This window comes from Pipra filicauda, unplaced genomic scaffold (assembly GCF_003945595.2).
Source record: "Pipra filicauda isolate LSUMZ 115617 unplaced genomic scaffold, ASM394559v2 scaffold664_size391380_pilon, whole genome shotgun sequence".
NCBI classification, from domain to species: domain Eukaryota; kingdom Metazoa; phylum Chordata; class Aves; order Passeriformes; family Pipridae; genus Pipra; species Pipra filicauda.
This window is the reverse complement of record NW_024104825.1, coordinates 116,157-132,997: the sequence shown is the minus strand read 5'-3', so window position 1 is coordinate 132,997 and position 16,841 is coordinate 116,157. Positions and strand designations below refer to the sequence as shown.

The window sequence follows — 16,841 nt, the reverse complement described above, 5'->3', positions numbered from 1 at the left end:
TGTTACAACCTCGGGTGCATCAGCGAGGTAAGTCTTGGAGCAATGAAGGAGGATGTAAATGTGGAAGAGTAGCTCTGATCCAAGCTCCTGAACTTGGCCAGGAGTTCCTGTGTGTTTTATTTTGGTGGATTTTAAGTGGTCACTGTCCCTTGATAATACCATGCCCTCAGAGCGTTCCACTGCCCCGGAACACTGTGAAGGGAGTTTGAGAAATCAGTGTCACAACAATTCTTTTTCATCCCGCTTTTCACAGAAGAATTTGTGTTCACAGCATCATTTCCCAGCACTTTGACGTGCTGAGCCTTGCAGTCCCTTTTGAGGTGTGCACAGGGATTCCCTCTCAGCATTCCCAGTTTTGACTCCAAGTGCTGCAGAGCTGCATGTGGGTAAAGCAAAATCCAGGTGCCTTTGTGGCTGCGAGGACAAAGCAACACTTCCCACCTGTGTAAATTCCTGCTGGATGTGCTTCCAGCCACTGAACATGAAGGCTGAGCTCTTCAAAGGCTCAGTATTCCCCCTTTCTGTGATGAGTAAAATAGTGCTTCAGTACTTGGGGACACGAGGGAGGTGTAACATTAATGAGATTTAGGAGAGCGTGGTCTTCACGTTGTTATTTCAGGTTCTTCCTCCCTGACTTGCCTTGCTCTTTTTTCCTCAACTCCTTTTTTCCAGATGGAGCATTAATTAGTGTGGGATGTCCCCTGAGCTGAGCAAACCACTGATGGTTCTGTGAGTCAGGCAGGGATGTGGAAGATGAGACCAGCACATGCCTTGGTCCCCTTTCATGTATCCTACTTAACTTGGCTCTCCGGAGAGCAGAGAGAGTCATTAATATATTCAGGAATTCTGGAAATTCTCTGCCTTTGCTGAGATTTTTCATTCCTGAATAAGCACTTCCCTGTTGTTCTAACCTTGGATCTCCCTTCCCATTGTGTCCCAGTACAGAGAAAAGCAAACAAAATAACTCCTTCTAGAGCCTGATGGTAAAAACACACCGAGGCTGTGAGTTTGATCCCCGTGTGCCCATGTACTTCAGAGCTGGACTCTGATCCTTGTGGGTCCCTTCAGAATAGTCTGTGGTTCTCTGATGGACAAGCTGTGAGAACAGGCACTGATCTCATACAGCATTGTTGTAGAACTGCACAAATTTGGGTGAAACAGAACCTGAACTGGGGCATTTCCCGAATTCCCTCACAGATTCCAAGTTCCGCTCTCCTGTTTCACCTCACTGAACTCTACCAGCACCTTCCTCTGTCCCAAATGACCTGCCCTTGCTGGCAGCTTGAGAGATCTCCCTGGGTTTGGCTGGACAGCCCTGGATTCTCCTTGTTGTGTCGTTATGGTGGAGAAGAATGGACTCGATGGGCCATTCCCTTAAGAGCTGGACTTGATGATCCTTGTGGGTCCTTTCCAGCTCAGAATATCCTGTGATTCTGTGACTCTCTGATGGACACACTTTGAGAACAGACACTGATCATTGTAGAAGTCGCACAAATTGGGGTGAAATAAACCCTGAACTGGTCCATTTCCCAAATTCCCTCTCGGATCCCAAGCTCTGCTCTCTCGTTTCACATCACTGAACTCCCCCACCACCTCCACGTGTCCCAAATGAGGGACAGCATAAGAGATGGCACCTGCACTGGCAGCGTGAGAGATCTCCTTGGGGTTGGCTGGGCAGGCCAGGGCAGTTCCTGGCTCACGGGCTGTGCCCCTGTGTCGTTGCAGTAACGTGGTGGAGAAGTGTGTGACGCACGCGTCGCGCACGGAGCGGGCCATGCTGATCGACGAGGTGTGCACCATGAACGACGGCCCCCACAGTGCCTTATACACCATGATGAAGGATCAATATGCCAACTACGTGGTGCAGAAGATGATCGATGTGGCAGAGCCAGCCCAGAGGAAGATTGTCATGCACAAGGTGAGCGGGTGCCGGGGGTTGATGAGGAGGCAAAGCTGTCGCTGGCGCGGTGGGTGAGGAGAGAGAAGGAGGCTGAGGATTGGTTTGGGATGAGCTGCCTGATGCCAGAGGGGGTTGAGTTGGGTATTTCAGCAGCAGCTGGAATGTGAAGGTTATAGAACAGGTTGGAAAACACATCTCATTCCCACCCCCTGCCATGGGCAGGGACACCTTCCGCTATCCCAGATTGCTCCATCCTGGCCTTGGACACTTCAGGGATCCAGGGACAGCCACAGCTTCTCTGGGCAACCTGTGCCAGGGCCTCACCACCCTCACAACCAGCAATTCCTTCCCAATATCCCATCTATCCTGGTCCTCTGGCAGTGGGAAACCATTCCCTGTGTCCTGTCCCTCCATCCCTTGTCCCCAGTCCCTTTCCAGCTCTCCTGGAGCCCCTTTAGGCCCTGGAAAGGGCTCTTAGGGCTCCCTGGAGCCTTCTCTTCTCCAGGTGAACACTCCCAGCCTGGCTCCAGAGCAGAGGGGCTCCAGCCCTGGAGTATCTCTGTGGCCTCTTCTGGACTCTCTCCAGCAGCTCCACGTCCTTCAGATGTTGGGTGCTGATGGAAAAATTTCTCCCCAACATCCCAGCTAACCCTGCCCTCAGTGTGAAGCCATTCCTCTTTGTTCTGTCCAAAGTCCATTGTCCAAAGTCCCCCTCCAGCTTTCTGGAGAGGTAACAAGAAGCCATTTGGCCTTACATCCAGCTGGCTGCCCCCAGCAGCCCTGTGCCCCTCTGCCCCAGCCCTGCCCTGGCAGCACACCCTGCTCAGCCCCCCAGCACTGGTGTCGGGGCCCTGGCGGGTCCCGGGCTCTGGCAATGACGACACTCTTGCCCTCTCTGAGCAGCTGTGGCTGAGGAGAGCAGTTCTAGCGCTCTGTGGGGCTGAGCCAGAGCTGCCCAGACCCGCTGGCCCCGGCCCTGTGGGCTGCCAGCCCTGCCTGTGCCAGTGTCCCTTCGGGAGGGCTGTGGGGCGACACCGCGCCGCTGCCCCCGCGAGCCCACCCCACCAACCACATCCTCTGCTGGTCACTTGGAAATGAGTTTAGATGGGAAACTTGACAGAATCCCGGAGTCCTTGAGGTTGGAAAAGCCCTCCCAGCCCATGGATCCCCCCTGTGCCCAGTGCCCACCTTGTCCCCCAGCCCAGAGCACTGAGTGCCACAGCCAGGCCTTCCTGGGACACCTCCAGGGGTGGGGGCTCCAAACCTCCCTGGGCAGCCCCTTCCAGTGCCTGGCCACCCTCTCCATGAGGAAGTTCCTCCTGATGTCCAAAACTCGTATGGTTTAGCGTTATACTGCAATGTTTGAATGCAGAACCATCCCAAAACTTCATATTTGTCAAAAATGAAGCCACTTTGGAATGAAATCTCCCTTTCTGCCAGTCCTGCCCCAAGGGCTGTTTGCCTGTTGTCCCAAGGGCAGGGAGCTCTGAAATCAGGGAATGTCTTCATTTTTCCCTGCTGTGAAAGGTCACATTTGCAGGGCTTTGTAATTGCAATGAATGGAAAACAAGAGGCTTTAATTGGGTGGTAGAACTGAGGTTATTTTCTTCAGGGACAAGTTTTGGGCTGTGTCCCTTGATGAAAAACCCCAGTTCCATCCAGAGCTCTTAATAGAAATGAAATCCTGTCTGACACTGACTTGGAAAACCCCCCGTTCATTGATTTATTTTTAAGAGGAACTGTGAATAGTGTCAGTTATTGAAATCCTAACGAAGAATTTTTCTTACTATATTTAAGAATCCTCAAGTAAAACAGACCAAGTGGATTTTCTATAAATAGTGGGAATTAGTGTTGAGTGAGCTGGTTTCACTTCCACGAGGCAGTTGTTCAGTAGATTAATCAACATAAACAGCTGAAATAATCTTCATGGAGGTTAATTCTTACATTTAGGAATCACTCAGAGTAGTTCTTTTAGACTAAAATCTGGTTTAGTCCAGAAGAAATGCTGAAGATAATTAAATGAGGATGTCTGGCAAGGGATACACCCAATTTGACTGCAGCAGAAGGGCCTGTAGCTCTGCTAATCTGTAATAGAGAGCTGTGTGTTCAAAAAATATACAAATTATCATTACTGATGTTACTTTCTTTTTCCTGTCAAGCAAAGTCTTTTGAATCAAATGCAAATTAGATTATCAGTGGGGCTGTCAAAAATAGCACTGGGTTGACAGCTAAATAGGGCTGAGTGAATATGAAGATTCGAGCTGTGATATCAGGCTGAAGGAAAGTCTGGGAAAGTGGAGCTTGTGCACTGTGGGAATTGCTATGGATTGGGAATGTAGGTGTTGTACAAACAGCACTTTGTGTGGGGTTAAAGAGGGCAATTTGTTGGAAAAAAATAGAATTGGGAAGTAACTTTAACGGTTCCGTCAGTAAAGAAAAAGAAAGTCTCGGGAACGAAGGTGAACAAAGAAGGGATTGTTGGACTGGGGGGCTTCACTGCTCTTTTTCCTCAGCACAGCCACCAGACCTTGGGAATGGGGTGTGGGGAGCCAAGGCATGGATTGATGGGTGTTGGGAGGTGGGTCCTGGAGGTGGAACAGGAATTTAAAGGGCTGGAGGCTGAGCTGCTGACAGAGGATAAGTTTGGGATGAGTTTCCCATGGGAGAGTGATGGTCAGGGGTGGGGATCTGTCCACCTATGGAGCAGGGAATTGCTGTCCATCAGGCCTGGCTATTCCCTCATCCCGGCTGCAGCTCCCATTTGGAGAGCAGAAAGTCAGAATAATGAAATCCTGGAATGGTTTGGGTTGGGAGGGACCTCAGAGCCCATCCAGTCCCACCCCCTCCATGGGCAGGGACACCTTCCACCAGCCCAGGTGGCTCCAACCTGGCCTTGGACACTTCCAGGGATCCAGGGGCAGCCACAGCTTCTCTGGGCAGCCTGTGCCAGGGCCTGCCCACCCTCCCAGGGAAGGATTTCTCCCCAGTATCCCCTCTAACCCTCCTTCAGTGGGAAACCACTACATTTAAATCCGTGCTGCCACCTGCTCGACCAGGTGAAAAATCCCACCCGTGGGTTCTGGATGATTCCCTCAATTCCCAGGAACTGTGTGATGACAGCAAAGGGTGCTTTGATATCCAGTGACAGGACCTGAGGGAGCTGTGTCAGGGCAGGCTCAGGGTGGATCTCAGGCCAAGGTTCTTCCCCCAGAGGCTGGTTGGGCACTGCCCAGGCTCCCCAGGGCAGTGGGCACAGCCCCAAGGCTGCCAGAGCTGCAGGAGGGTTTGGACAACACTCTGAGGGACAGGGTGGGATTGTTGGGGTGTCTGTGCAGGGCCAGGAGTTGGAGGGATGATCCCTGGGGGTTCCAACTCTGGATATTCTCTAATTCTGTGACACCTCAGGTGTTTTTGCTGCTCTGGCAGGACCCGGAGCTCTCCATGGACGGCCCTCACGTGACACAGGTTCCTAAATCCCACTTTTTTTTGTGCTTTTTGCCCTCCCAGATCCGGCCCCACATCGCGACCCTGCGCAAATACACCTACGGCAAACACATCCTGGCCAAGCTGGAGAAGTACTACATGAAGAACGGGGTGGACCTGGGGCCCATCTGTGGCCCCCCCAACGGCATCATCTGAGGGGGCCCCAGCAGAGCCACCCCCGGCCCCCACAACCAGCAACCACCAACACCCCAACTCACACTAAAGATCCACCTCGACGGTTGCTAAAAAAAAAAAACAAACTTAAAAAAAAAAAAAAAAAAAAAAAACCAACAAAGAAAAGCAAAGCCTTTGTAAATTTCTTTAATTTTATTATGCATAACATGTACTAATTATTTTTTTTAATTAACTAATTGCCCTGCTGTTTTACTGGTGTATAGAATACTTGTACATAGGTCTCAGATGTACATGGAAGGCCACAGTTTTTTTTTTTTTTTTTTTCACTGTTGTATCTATATTCCAAATGTGGAAACTTTCAGGGTGGTTGGTTTGAAAGAAAACAAACGGGGAAAAAAACCAAACAAACAAACCCTTTTTAATTCATCTGCCTCACAGACAAAACATTTTACAAACACTTCTTTGGTTTTAATTTTTTTTTTCCTTTTAGGCAAAAATCAGCCAGAAGTTTGAATTTCAGTTCAACGACCCGACTCATTTAACGCTGTTTATAAATAACTAAAAAGAACAAAAATTCAACTTAAAGCTTGGGTTTTAAAAAAAGAAAACAAAACACACACAAACCAAGAAAGAAAATTCAGTTTTTAAAACTTTTTAATTGCTTTCTTTCCGATGTTTTTATTTTATTGGTGAGTATAAACATGCTGAAGGAGGGAGCTTAGCTGGCGTTTTGGGGGAGAAAACACCCAGAGGTTTTAAAAGTGGGGGGTGGGGGTACCTGTTTACTGCCTCCTCTGGTCTGTTCACCTGGAGAGACACAAAATTTGATTATTTAGCATGAGGAAAAAAAAGAAAACACAAAAAAAAACAAAAATCCAACTCGGCTTTGGTCTTGCTTCTATAAATATATAGTGTATACTTGGTGTAGACTTTACATATATAAAAATTTGTAGTATTTTCTTGTTTTGATGTCTGATCTGTATCTATAATGTACCCTAGTAGTGGAACATACTTCTGACTGTACAATTGTACATTTGTAAACCTCTGTAATGTAAATGTGGAGAAGTTTGAATCGACATAAAAACCTGTTTTTTGGTAAGAAAACAAAAAAAAAAAGAATTAGCAAAACCTGTGCATTTCAGTGTATATTCACACCTTTTATGGTCGTAGCATATAGTGTTGTATATTGTAAATTGTAATTTCAACCAGAAGTAAATTTTTTCTTTTGAAGGAAATGTTCTCTTTATACAGCCTAGTTAATGTTTAAAAAAAAAAGAAAGAAAAATAAATGCTTGGTTTTATTTGTCACCTAGTTGAACGGTAGCGATCCTTTCTAAATGTTCTACAAAACTGATTCAGTTCCAAATAGTGTTTTTTTGACTCTTACAAAGTAATGTTTTGCTTATTTTGTGACAGTAAGAAACAAAAAAGTGCAAAAGTACAGCCCCCCCCCCCAGTTTTCCTTACAATCAGAGTCCCTTTTCACCTTGTAAAGTGTGAATCACCTCCCCTTTTTGTACAGAAGATGAACTGTATTTTGCATTTTGTCTACTTGTAAGTGAATGTAACATACTGTCAATTTTCCTTGTTTGAATATAGAATTGTAACACTACACGGTGTACATTTACAGAGCCTTGTGTATATTTCCAATGAACTTTTTTGCAAGCACACTTGTAACCATATGTGTATAATTAACAAACCTGTGTATGCTTATGCCTGGGCGACTATTTTTTGTAACTCTTGTGTAGATTGTCTCTAAACAACGTGTGATCTTTATTTTGAAAAATACAGAACTTTGGAATCTGGCTTTGGCTCGAAGGAAAGGTTTAATTGGAGTTGGCAGATTCCTCTGATCCCTCTGTGAGCGCAGGGACAGCCCCCAGGGAACGGCTGGAGCTGTGCCAGGGCAGGCTCAGGGTGGATCTCAGGCAAAGGTTCTTCCCCCAGAGGCTGGTTGGGCACTGCCCAGGCTCCCCAGGGCACGTGGATGGAGCTGCATCCCCGACAGAGGAGGGGGGGATTCTGCCCCCTCAGGGGAGACCCCCCTGCAGAGCTGCCCCAGCCCTGGGAACAACAGCACAGGGACGTGGAGCTGCTGGAGAGAGTCCAGAGGAGGCCCCGGAGATGCTCCAGGGCTGGAGCCCCTCTGCTCTGGAGCCAGGCTGGGAGAGCTGGGGGGGTTCCCCTGGAGAAGAGAAGGCTCCAGGGAGCGCTGAGAGCCCCTGGCAGGGCCTAAAGGGGCTCCAGGAGAGCTGGAGAGGGACTGGGGACAAGGGATGGAGGGACAGGACACAGGGAATGGCTTCCCAGTGCCAGAGGGCAGGGATAGATGGGATATTGGGAAGGAATTGTTGTGTGTGAGGGTGGGGAGGCCCTGGCCCAGGTTGCCCAGAGAAGCTGTGGCTGCCCTGGAAGTGTCCAAGGCCAGGTTGGAAGGGCTAGTGGAAGGTGTCCCTGCCCATGGCAGGGGGTGGCACTGGATGGGCTTTAAGGTCCCTTCCAACCCAAAGCAGTCTGAGATTCTGTGAGAATCAAGAGCAGAGCAGCCACAAACCCATCACTGCTTCCCACCGTGTCCAACCCTCCCTCTGGGCCTGGGATTTGGAGGAGCCCACGCAAACTTGTAGCACCTTCAACCTCCTCCTCTGGCAGCAAGTTGGAAGTGAACATCCCCTGAGTGTTCCTTGGCCTTTCCAAGCCCAGCAGCTCTTGCAGGAAGGGGCAGGGAATGCCTTTCCCTGGGACTTCCAATCTTCTCCTCGTGGTTTCTTTGCTGCTTTTGTCCTCCCGCCCTTCCTGCCCTCTGTGCAGGCTGGGCTTGGTGGTTCACAGAGCTGATGGTTCATCCCCTGCTGCCCAGGTGATGTCCTGATATCCTTTATTCCCCTAATTCCCTGTCTTGGGGAAGCTCCAGCTCTGCATTTCATCCCGTGTGAACAGAACCCCCAAAAATGGCCTTTCTTTCCCACCAGTTTTCCCCCATTTTCAGCATCCAGGACCATCCCTGTCCCTGTGCTGCACTTGGGTGGCTGCTGGACTTAAAAACCCTTTTCCAGAGGGTCTGTTTGGGGAATCCCAGTGAGTCTGAGCACTTGTACAAACAGGGTGACATGTGGCCAATGGATGGAGGGGAAGAAGCTTCCCATTTCACCAGGAATTACTTATTTTGGCTCAGTGCATGGAAATGTTTGATTTTGGAGTGTTTGCACCGTGCTGACCCTTCCCACGGTCCCACCCTCAGCAGGGCCCAGCACCCTGTGACCCCACACTGGGATTAGTCTGTTCCCAGCCCTGAGGTTAAATTCAGCAAGAGCTGATTTGGACTTTGACACCATTTCTGCCCAAGGTTTGAAGCCAAACTGTGATCCAGCATCAACCCCTGATCCACGAAGTTCATGGGCACCTGTCTTTTGGGGGTCTCAGAGCTCAGCCAGCAGCAGCCTGGCTGTGGATTTGGGGAGGAATATGATGAAACCAAGGGTTATAAATTTATTTTTTAAAGTCTAATTTAGCACCGAGTGTTTACCTCGGGTGTGAGGCTGGAGAGCCAGGTGAGTCTGCCCAGGGTCCATGTTCCTCCCTCCAGACCCACTGGGGGTTTGGGGACAGCCCTGGGCACCCTTCCCTCCTGCAGAGGTGTTGGAATGGGATCGGCTCTCATCCAGAACTTTGGACTCCTGCTCCATGCCTGGCCTGGGAGGGAGGGTGTGACAGCAGTGCCAGAGCATAGACATGGTTGGGGGGGAGTCTGGGCACCCCCATGGCCCTGATGGGGTGACAGAGGGGACATGGCCTGGGAAGGACATGGCTGGGTCACTCAATGCTTTGGTTACTGCTGGACATGGCAGTAACAGTGCTGGAGAAGGGATGTGAAGGGATCCATCGCCTGAGCCAGGACACATCACATCAGCCAGGGGCCATCGTGTGAGCCAGGACCCATTAAAACTCCCAGGATCCATTAAAACTCCCAGGATCCATTAAAACTCCCAGGATCCACCACTGCAGCCAGGATCCACCACATCACCAGTGATCCATCACTGCAGCCAGGATCCACCACATCACCAATGATCCATCACTGCAGCCAGGATCCACCACATCACCAATGATCCATCACTGCAGCCAGGATCCACCACATCACCAGTGATCCACCACATCACCAATGATCCATCCCGTCCAGTGGCTTCCACCACTTCAGCCGGGATCCATGGTGACACCCGGGCTGCACCACACCGGCTGGGATGCATCTCATAAACCAGGATCCACCAGAACACCCAGGATCCATCCCATCGCCCGGGATCCACCATATAAACCGGGATCCACCATATGAACCGGGATCCACCATATAAACCAGGATCCGCCCCGTCAGCCCCCGTCCATCGCCACACCCCTGTCCCATCCTCCCAACTGAGCTCGGTGGGGACGAGGACCCGGTGGGGACGAGGACCCGGTGGCATCGCCCCCGCGCCACCCACCCCCCCCAGTCCCTCCCGTGGGTCCCCTCCAAACCCCCCGCCAGTCTCCAGGGGCCACCCCCGGGGGGAGAACGGCGGGACCCCCGTCCCGGCCCCTGCAGGGGTGGCCGCGGCCACGGCGGGGCGGTGCAGCCCCAGCAACGCGCCCGCCCCGGCTCTGCCGGCCCCGCTCGGGGACCCCCCGGCCCCGGGGACCCCCTGCCTTGGGACAACGACCTTGACCTGGGACCCCACTGCCCCGGGACCCCTCTACCTCGGCCCCCCCACTACCCCGGGACCCCCCCATCCTGTGACACCCCCTCCAGACCCGGGGACCGCCCCGGCCCCGAGGAGCCCCCGAAGGGCCCAACCCCCCCCGGGGAACCCCGCGGGCTCGGGACACCCCCCCTGACCCGCGTATCCCCCCCGCTCCAGGAATCCCCCCGCATCGGGACCCTCGTTGTCTCTGGGTCCCCACTGCCTCTGGAACCCCCCATCCGGCCCGGGTGCCCCCCATATCCCAGAGACACCTCCTTCCCCAGGACCCCCCCTCTATCCCGGACGCCCCCATTGCCCCAGGGACGACCCCCCTGCCCTGGGACCCACCCCTGCCCTGCGACCTCCCACTGCCCCCGGGACTCCCAGTGCTCCAGGACCCTCCCAGCCCAGGATTCACTCCTGCACCAGGGATCCCCCCGCTCCAGGACCCCCCCATTGCCCGAGGGACCCCCCCTGCTCTGTGCACCTCCTGCTTCGGGACTGCCTCCCAAGCCGGGACCCCCAATTGCCCCAGGGCCCCCCTCTGCTCCAGAGACCCCCCCTGCCCCAGGACCCCCTTGTCCAAGCCCCCCCCAGTGTCCAAGGGACCACTCCCCTGCCCAGGACCCCCCTGCCACGGGACTGCCACTGCCCTGAGACCCCCCCCCGCTCAGGATCCCCGACTGCCCCGGGGGTGCCCCCCCTTCTCTGGGACCCCACGATGTCCCAGGGACAGCCCCTACCCCGGGGACATATCCCTTCCTTTCCCCGGGTTTTGTCCCCTTCCCCCCCTTCACTTCTCGCTGCTGTTATTTATACACTTTAAAAAAAATAAATTAATTAATTTGGATGCTGCTAATTACAGAGCAATTAAAACCGAGTCAAGTGACTCAGGTGAGGGTCCCCCAGACCCCCCTTGATGATTCCCACCCCTGTGGAGGGCGTTGCTCTGAGTTTCTGATCTGAGGGGCAGGGTGAGGATGCTCAGGCAAGGAGGTGGGTGGGAGGGCCACGTCCCCCCTACCCCTGGTCTGGGGTTCAGCTCCATTTTTTATTGGATTTGGCTGATTTGCCCTCCTTCACCCCAGTAACTCCCCCTGTCCCCCCTTGGCCCCCTCCCAGGCTGTATTTTGGAGGCAGACGAGGGGGGTTATGAGACTCTTTTTAGGCCTTTCACAGGGAAACGAGGAATTCCACGTGTGTGAGAAACGTCTGGTTCCCATCCCATCCATCTGTTCCCAGCTCACCCACAGCCACCCCTGCCAGGGCCCATCGGGGTGACCAGACCCCCAAACTCAGAGCAAAGTCACCCCAGGGTCACCCAGGAGCTCCCTGGAAGTCACTGTCACACCAGGACACAGCCCTGTCCCCTGATCCCACTGTCATCCCGAGTTTTTTGAAAGGGGGAACTGAGGCACAGTGCTGGGGCTGGGTGAGCTGCTGGGATGAGTTCCACAATGCCTGGAGGTTTTCCTCCTGCTGGGTTGTACCCCTGGGGTGGCTCCAGCCCCAAAATCCACCCAGGGGTGACCAAGGGCCCCACAGAAGTGAGAGGGGTCCCACACTGGTGGCAGATCCCCCCCTGCCCCTGGTTCCTCTCCATCATTTACCCTGAGGTGCCTCATCTGTCCCAGGATCCCCCCATCTGCCCCTGCCCCCTGATTCCACCTCCCCCATATCCCTCTGAGCCCCCCCATCTCCCCCTGGCCCCCCCAGCTGCCCCTGAGTCCCTCTGTTTCCTCAGCTCCCCCCCATCTACCCCTGTGTCCCCTTAATCTGCCCCAGGTCTCACCACTGGGTCCCCCATCTGTCCCAGTCCCCCCCACCTGCCCTCACCCTCCTCCCATCTACTCCTGGGTACCCCCAGCTGCCCCTCACGCACTCCCATCTACCCCTGGATCCCTCCCAGTTTGCCCCAGAGCCCTCTTTGACCCACCCCAGTGTATCCCACCTACCCCTGGGTCCCCCTAATCTGCCCCAGATTCCCCTCATATGTACCCCAGGCTCCCCCTCATTTACCCCAGGGTCCCCCCACAGACCCTCCTGTCCACCACTGAATCCCCCCCAGTTTGCCCCAGAGCCCTGCTTTACTTCCCCCCGTGCATCCCAACTACCCCTGCTCCCTTCATCTGCCCCAGATCCCTCCCCGTACATACCCCAGGGTCCCCCCAATCTGCCCCAGACCCCTCTATCTGTCCCAGGTCCCCCCCAATCTGCCTCACACCCCTCTATATACCACTGGGACCCCCCCTCCATCTACCCCCGGGTCCCCCCAGTCTGTCCCAGTCCCCTCCATATATCCCCCATGCTCTCCCCCATTTACCCCAGTATCCCCCTAATCTGCCCCAGACCCTCCCATTTCTCCAAGACCCCTCCATATGTCCCCCAGACACACCCTCCATCTACCCCGGGGTCCCCCCAGTCTGTCCCGGTCCCCTCCATATGTCTCCCGTGCTCTCCTCCATGTACCCCAGATCCCCCAATCTGCTTCAGACCCCCCACATACCCCCCAGACTCCCCCCCCGATCTACCCCACACCTCCCGGAAGCCCCCCCCGGCTCCTCCGCCGTTTCCCCCAGGGTCCCCCCAGTCCGCCCCATTCCCCCCCTGTGCCCCTCAGACCCCCTCCATCTACCCCAGACCCCCCCGACCTCCCCCAGACCCCTCGCACACCCCCCCCCGCTCCTCCCCCGGCCCCCCCAGGATGCTCCCCCCGTTCTCCCCGCGCTCCCCCCGCGCCACGGCCGTGTCGGGGCGGTGACACCGGGCGGGAGGTGACACGGGGGGCGGCCCCCCCGTCCTCCCCTCCCCTCCCCGGGCCGGGGGGCGGCGCGGCGGCGGCGGCGGAGACGGACCCGCACCCACCGCCCGCACCCACCGCCCGCCTCCCGCGGGCGGCGGCAACAAAGGCCCTTCCCCGCCCCCGCCGCCGCCTCCCGCCGCCTCCCGCCGCCGCCGCCACCGTCCTTGCGGCAGGAAGATGCCCGGGGAGGTGCCGCCGCCGGCGCCCCGGGGGCTGCGGAGCCTCCCGGTGCCGCTCCTGCTCCTGCTGCTGCTGCTCAGCGCCCGCACCGCGCTGGTGAGTGCGGGGGGACCGGCGGGGAGGGGGGCGAGGGGGCACCGGGAGGGGGCATCGGCACCAGGAGGGGGTCGGAGGGGGATCGGCGTCGGCACCGGGAGGGGGGTGCGGCGGGATCGACACCGGCACCGATGGGGCGGGGGACGAGGGGGCAGCGGGGATCGCAGCGGGAGGGGGGCGGGATGGGAGCGGGATCGGCACCGGCACCGGGAGAGGGTCAGAGGGGATCGGCGCTGGCTCCGGGAGAGGGATGAGGTGGGATTGGCACCGGCACCGAGAGGGGGTCGAGGGGGCACCGGCACCGGACGAGGGAATCGGCACCGGCACCGGGCGGAGGGCGAGGGGGGCTTGGCATCGGCACCGGGAGCGGGGTGAGGTGGGATCGGCACCCAGCGAGGGAGGGGGCGCGACCGGCACCGCACGGGGGGCAACGGGAATCGGCATCGGGAGTGAAGCCGGGAGGGGAACGGCCCCGGCACCGGGCGGGGGCTGAGCGGGGACCGGCACCGGCATCGTGTGTGCATCGGTACCGGCACGAAAAGGGGGTGTGGAGCGGGACCGGCATCGTGCCCGGGCTGGCACCGGGGAGCTGGGAGCGGCATCGGGACCGAGCGGGCATCGGCAGCGGACGGGGGGCACCGGGCTGGGGGCGTGGGGGGACCGGCACCGTGCAGAGGGGGACCGGCACCGTGCGGGGTCTGGCAGCGGCACACGAGGGTGGAAGGAGGGGGCGGCACCCGCCCTGGTACCCGCACCCGCCGTGCAGGGGGGTCATGGAGACCGACACCCGGCTCTGGGGGGCTCCGGGACCCACACCCTGCTGGGGGGGACACCCAGCTCCCGAGGGGCTCCGCTGCCCACCCCCGCCCCTGCCAGCCCCTCCCTGCCCGCAGAGCCCCCCCAGACCCCATCGCAGCCCTCGGGGGATGTCCCCTCCCGTGCGACCCCCCGGGCGGGGCCAGGCAGGGTGGGGGGCCGTGGGGGGGTGGCTGCAGGCAGCTGCTGTTTGAAGGTCGTAGGGAAACACGCCTTAAAAACGCGCCGTGCCCTGGGAGAGGGAGGAAACCCCCTCCTGCTGCTCGGGGGCAGGAGGAGCTGGAGGGGTTTTGCCCATCCTGCCTCCCCCTCCCCTCTCCATCCCCAGCCCCTGGCGGGGTGGTGGGGGCAGATCCAGCCCTGCCTGCGCAGGCAGCGCCTGGTTTTCCCGGAGAACAGGAGGGGGTTCCATGTGGCCGAAGGAAAAGGCTCTGTGCTTCCTCGTGGCACTTCCAAAATTGTTTCTCCCCGCCGACACGCTCCGGCTGGGAGACCCTCCATGGGAGCCACCCTGCCCTGCCTGCACCCTGCCTGCACCCAGCCCTGCCTGCACCCTGCCCTGCCCTGAGCCGTGTGCTGGAGCATTTTTGGGGGACCAGGGCACTGCTTTTGGGGTGATGCTCTACAGGAAGGATCCTCCTGCAGCCAGAAGATGCTTTTTCCACACAACCTCCCCAGCCCCAGAGAGCGTGGTGGGGAGGAAGGCTGCCTCCTCCTCCTCTTAAAGAGAGGGGAAGAAGTCCCAGGGCCTGGCCCTGCGCTCTATAATAACCCAGAGCTCGTCCCCCTCCTCCTGAGGGTCTGGTTTGAGGGCACCCCTATTTCTGGGTAAGGGGTGTTCCCGGCAGCAGCAGTTCCCCTCTGGAATAGAGATCCAGCTTCGGTGTTCCCGAGGAAGCTGCTGTGGAGGGGACAGGATACACTCAGCTGATACCTCTGGCAAATCCGCTGGATCCAAGGGCACTTTGTTAAGCCCAGTATTGCCTTTGCTATTGCTCCTGGGAATCCCACACTCTGCTGGCAGCTCCCCCCCATCACTGGGTACCCACGGGGGTGAGAGGTGAGTGTGGCTGTGCTGGGGTCTCCAGCGCCCTTGGTGGGTGTGGGGTCAGCTGTGAGGGTGCTCATTCCTCCCCACATGAGCTTTTCCCCTTCCCAGTTTGGGGAATTGTAGTTGCTGGATGTGACACAGGCGGTTGTTGGTGTTTGCTGAGGATGTTGAGGCAGCAGAGCCCACGGGCTTGTTCAGTGCCAGGATGGGATTGGGATGCAACCATGGGCCTGAGGGAGTGGAGGAGGCTGCTCTCCCCCACCTGGATGGCATCAAGGCCTCTCCTCTCCCTTTCCTGAGGCTTTTAAATCATCCGTTATTGTTGGACCAAGACTCGGCTTCTTCCCGGGGGAGCGAGGACTTGGCACAGCTCTGGCACATCCCAGTCACTGCCACAGGAATGGGATGGGGGATGGATTTGGGGACCCTGCTGCAGTTGCTGCCACAGCCCCACTGCCGGATCCCGGGCCCTGCCAGGGAGCAGAGTTTATTCCCTGTTTGCACTGCAGAGACCGGATGAGCGACTCCAGCTCCGCTGGCACCGAGCCTGGGAGCTCCCTGGGATGAGCATCTCCCTGTCCCCATCCCGGGGGAGCACAGAGGGACAGAGGGACAGGGCTGCAGCCTCGGCACAGGGACCTGGCGTTGCTGGAGCGTTTCAAAGTGTAACGAGTCTCCCGGGACTCAGCGCTTCCCTTTGATCTCCCGGAGTGTCTGTGATCCCTCGGCCCCGGGCTTGGGGAGGCTGGGATGGATCCCGCTGGGATTGGTCCCTGTAACCCTTTGTGTGCCTCTGTGGGAGGCTGTAGGGCAGGGGCTGCCTCTCCTGGTGGGACTCCCGTGCTGGCAGTGGGTTTTCCTGTAGCGTCACGGACGGGGTTGGTTTGGGCTGTGATTCCCAAGGCTGGGAAGCCCACGAGCTCACCCTGCCCATCCCTGGTCCTGCCTAACGCCCATTTCCTGCCTCGTCCCCTTGAAGCTGGACACAGACCACCTTGGGAGAGGACAGGGCACAGCCAGGCTGGAGCTGTGCCCGTGGTGGGGTGAGATCAACCCCTGATCAGACCGAGGATCCAGGAGTGGGCTGTTTCCTGGGCTGTTCGGAGAACTGGCTGCTCCCCACCCTGCAGACCCCACACAGGCTGGGGGAATTGCTGCTTCCTCCTCCTCTTCTTCCTCCTCCATGCAGGACCTTGGGTGCTGGGAGCTGAGTGGCACCAGGGGAGCGCTGGGGACAGAGGGAGCAGGGCAGGGGGCAGGACAGCCGGCTCCGCTCCCGGGAATTGCCGTGCTGAGGAGCTTTAGGCAGCGATGGGGGCTGTGGGTGGGGCCGGGGAGGGTGGGCACAGCCAGCCCCGTGTGCCACCCCCTGCCCGGGGTCCCCAGCCCTCGAGGTGGGCTCAGGGGGCTTTGCCTTGGCCCCAGCGCTGGCCCAGCCCCAGCTTAGGGATCAACTCGTCACCTTAATTACTGAGAGCGTTGACGAGCTGTAACCTCTGCACAGTCCTGGCCACTCGTGTCCCTGTCCCTGGAGCAGTGCCTGGGATGGCTCCAGGGCCAGCCTGGTCCTGCTCTGCTTTCCAGGACGTTGGGAAGGTGCTTTGGTTTTAGCTCTGGAGTGTGTTTGTGGGGCTCTCTCAGCGAGGGTCACTGGGGAATGACATCCCT

At 57.2% G+C, this 16,841-nt stretch overlaps 2 protein-coding genes and 1 non-coding gene across 10 annotated transcripts in view; all 3 read left to right on the top strand.

Moving 5' to 3' along the window:
* Positions 1-7,324, top strand: part of PUM1 (pumilio RNA binding family member 1) — an 81,908-nt gene extending 74,584 nt beyond the window's left edge. For all 8 annotated transcript variants that reach the window (XM_027736746.2, XM_027736740.2, XM_027736745.2 and 5 more), the window contains exons 21-22: positions 1,726-1,918; positions 5,408-7,324. In XM_027736746.2, the coding sequence (XP_027592547.1) occupies positions 1,726-1,918; positions 5,408-5,539 (325 nt within the window). In that variant the 3' untranslated portion in view covers positions 5,540-7,324. The remainder of the gene's footprint in view (positions 1-1,725; positions 1,919-5,407) is intronic.
* On the top strand, positions 2,768-2,850 carry LOC113996090. Its single transcript, XR_003543621.1, has one exon. It is a non-coding gene; the product is annotated as a small nucleolar RNA SNORD103/SNORD85 (small nucleolar RNA).
* A 5,758-nt stretch (positions 7,325-13,082) lies between the features above and the next one.
* SDC3 (syndecan 3) overlaps positions 13,083-16,841 on the top strand; it is a 49,702-nt gene continuing 45,943 nt past the window's right edge. The window contains exon 1 of the mRNA XM_039388552.1: positions 13,083-13,306. Within this exon, the coding sequence (XP_039244486.1) occupies positions 13,208-13,306 (99 nt within the window). The 5' untranslated portion in view covers positions 13,083-13,207. The remainder of the gene's footprint in view (positions 13,307-16,841) is intronic.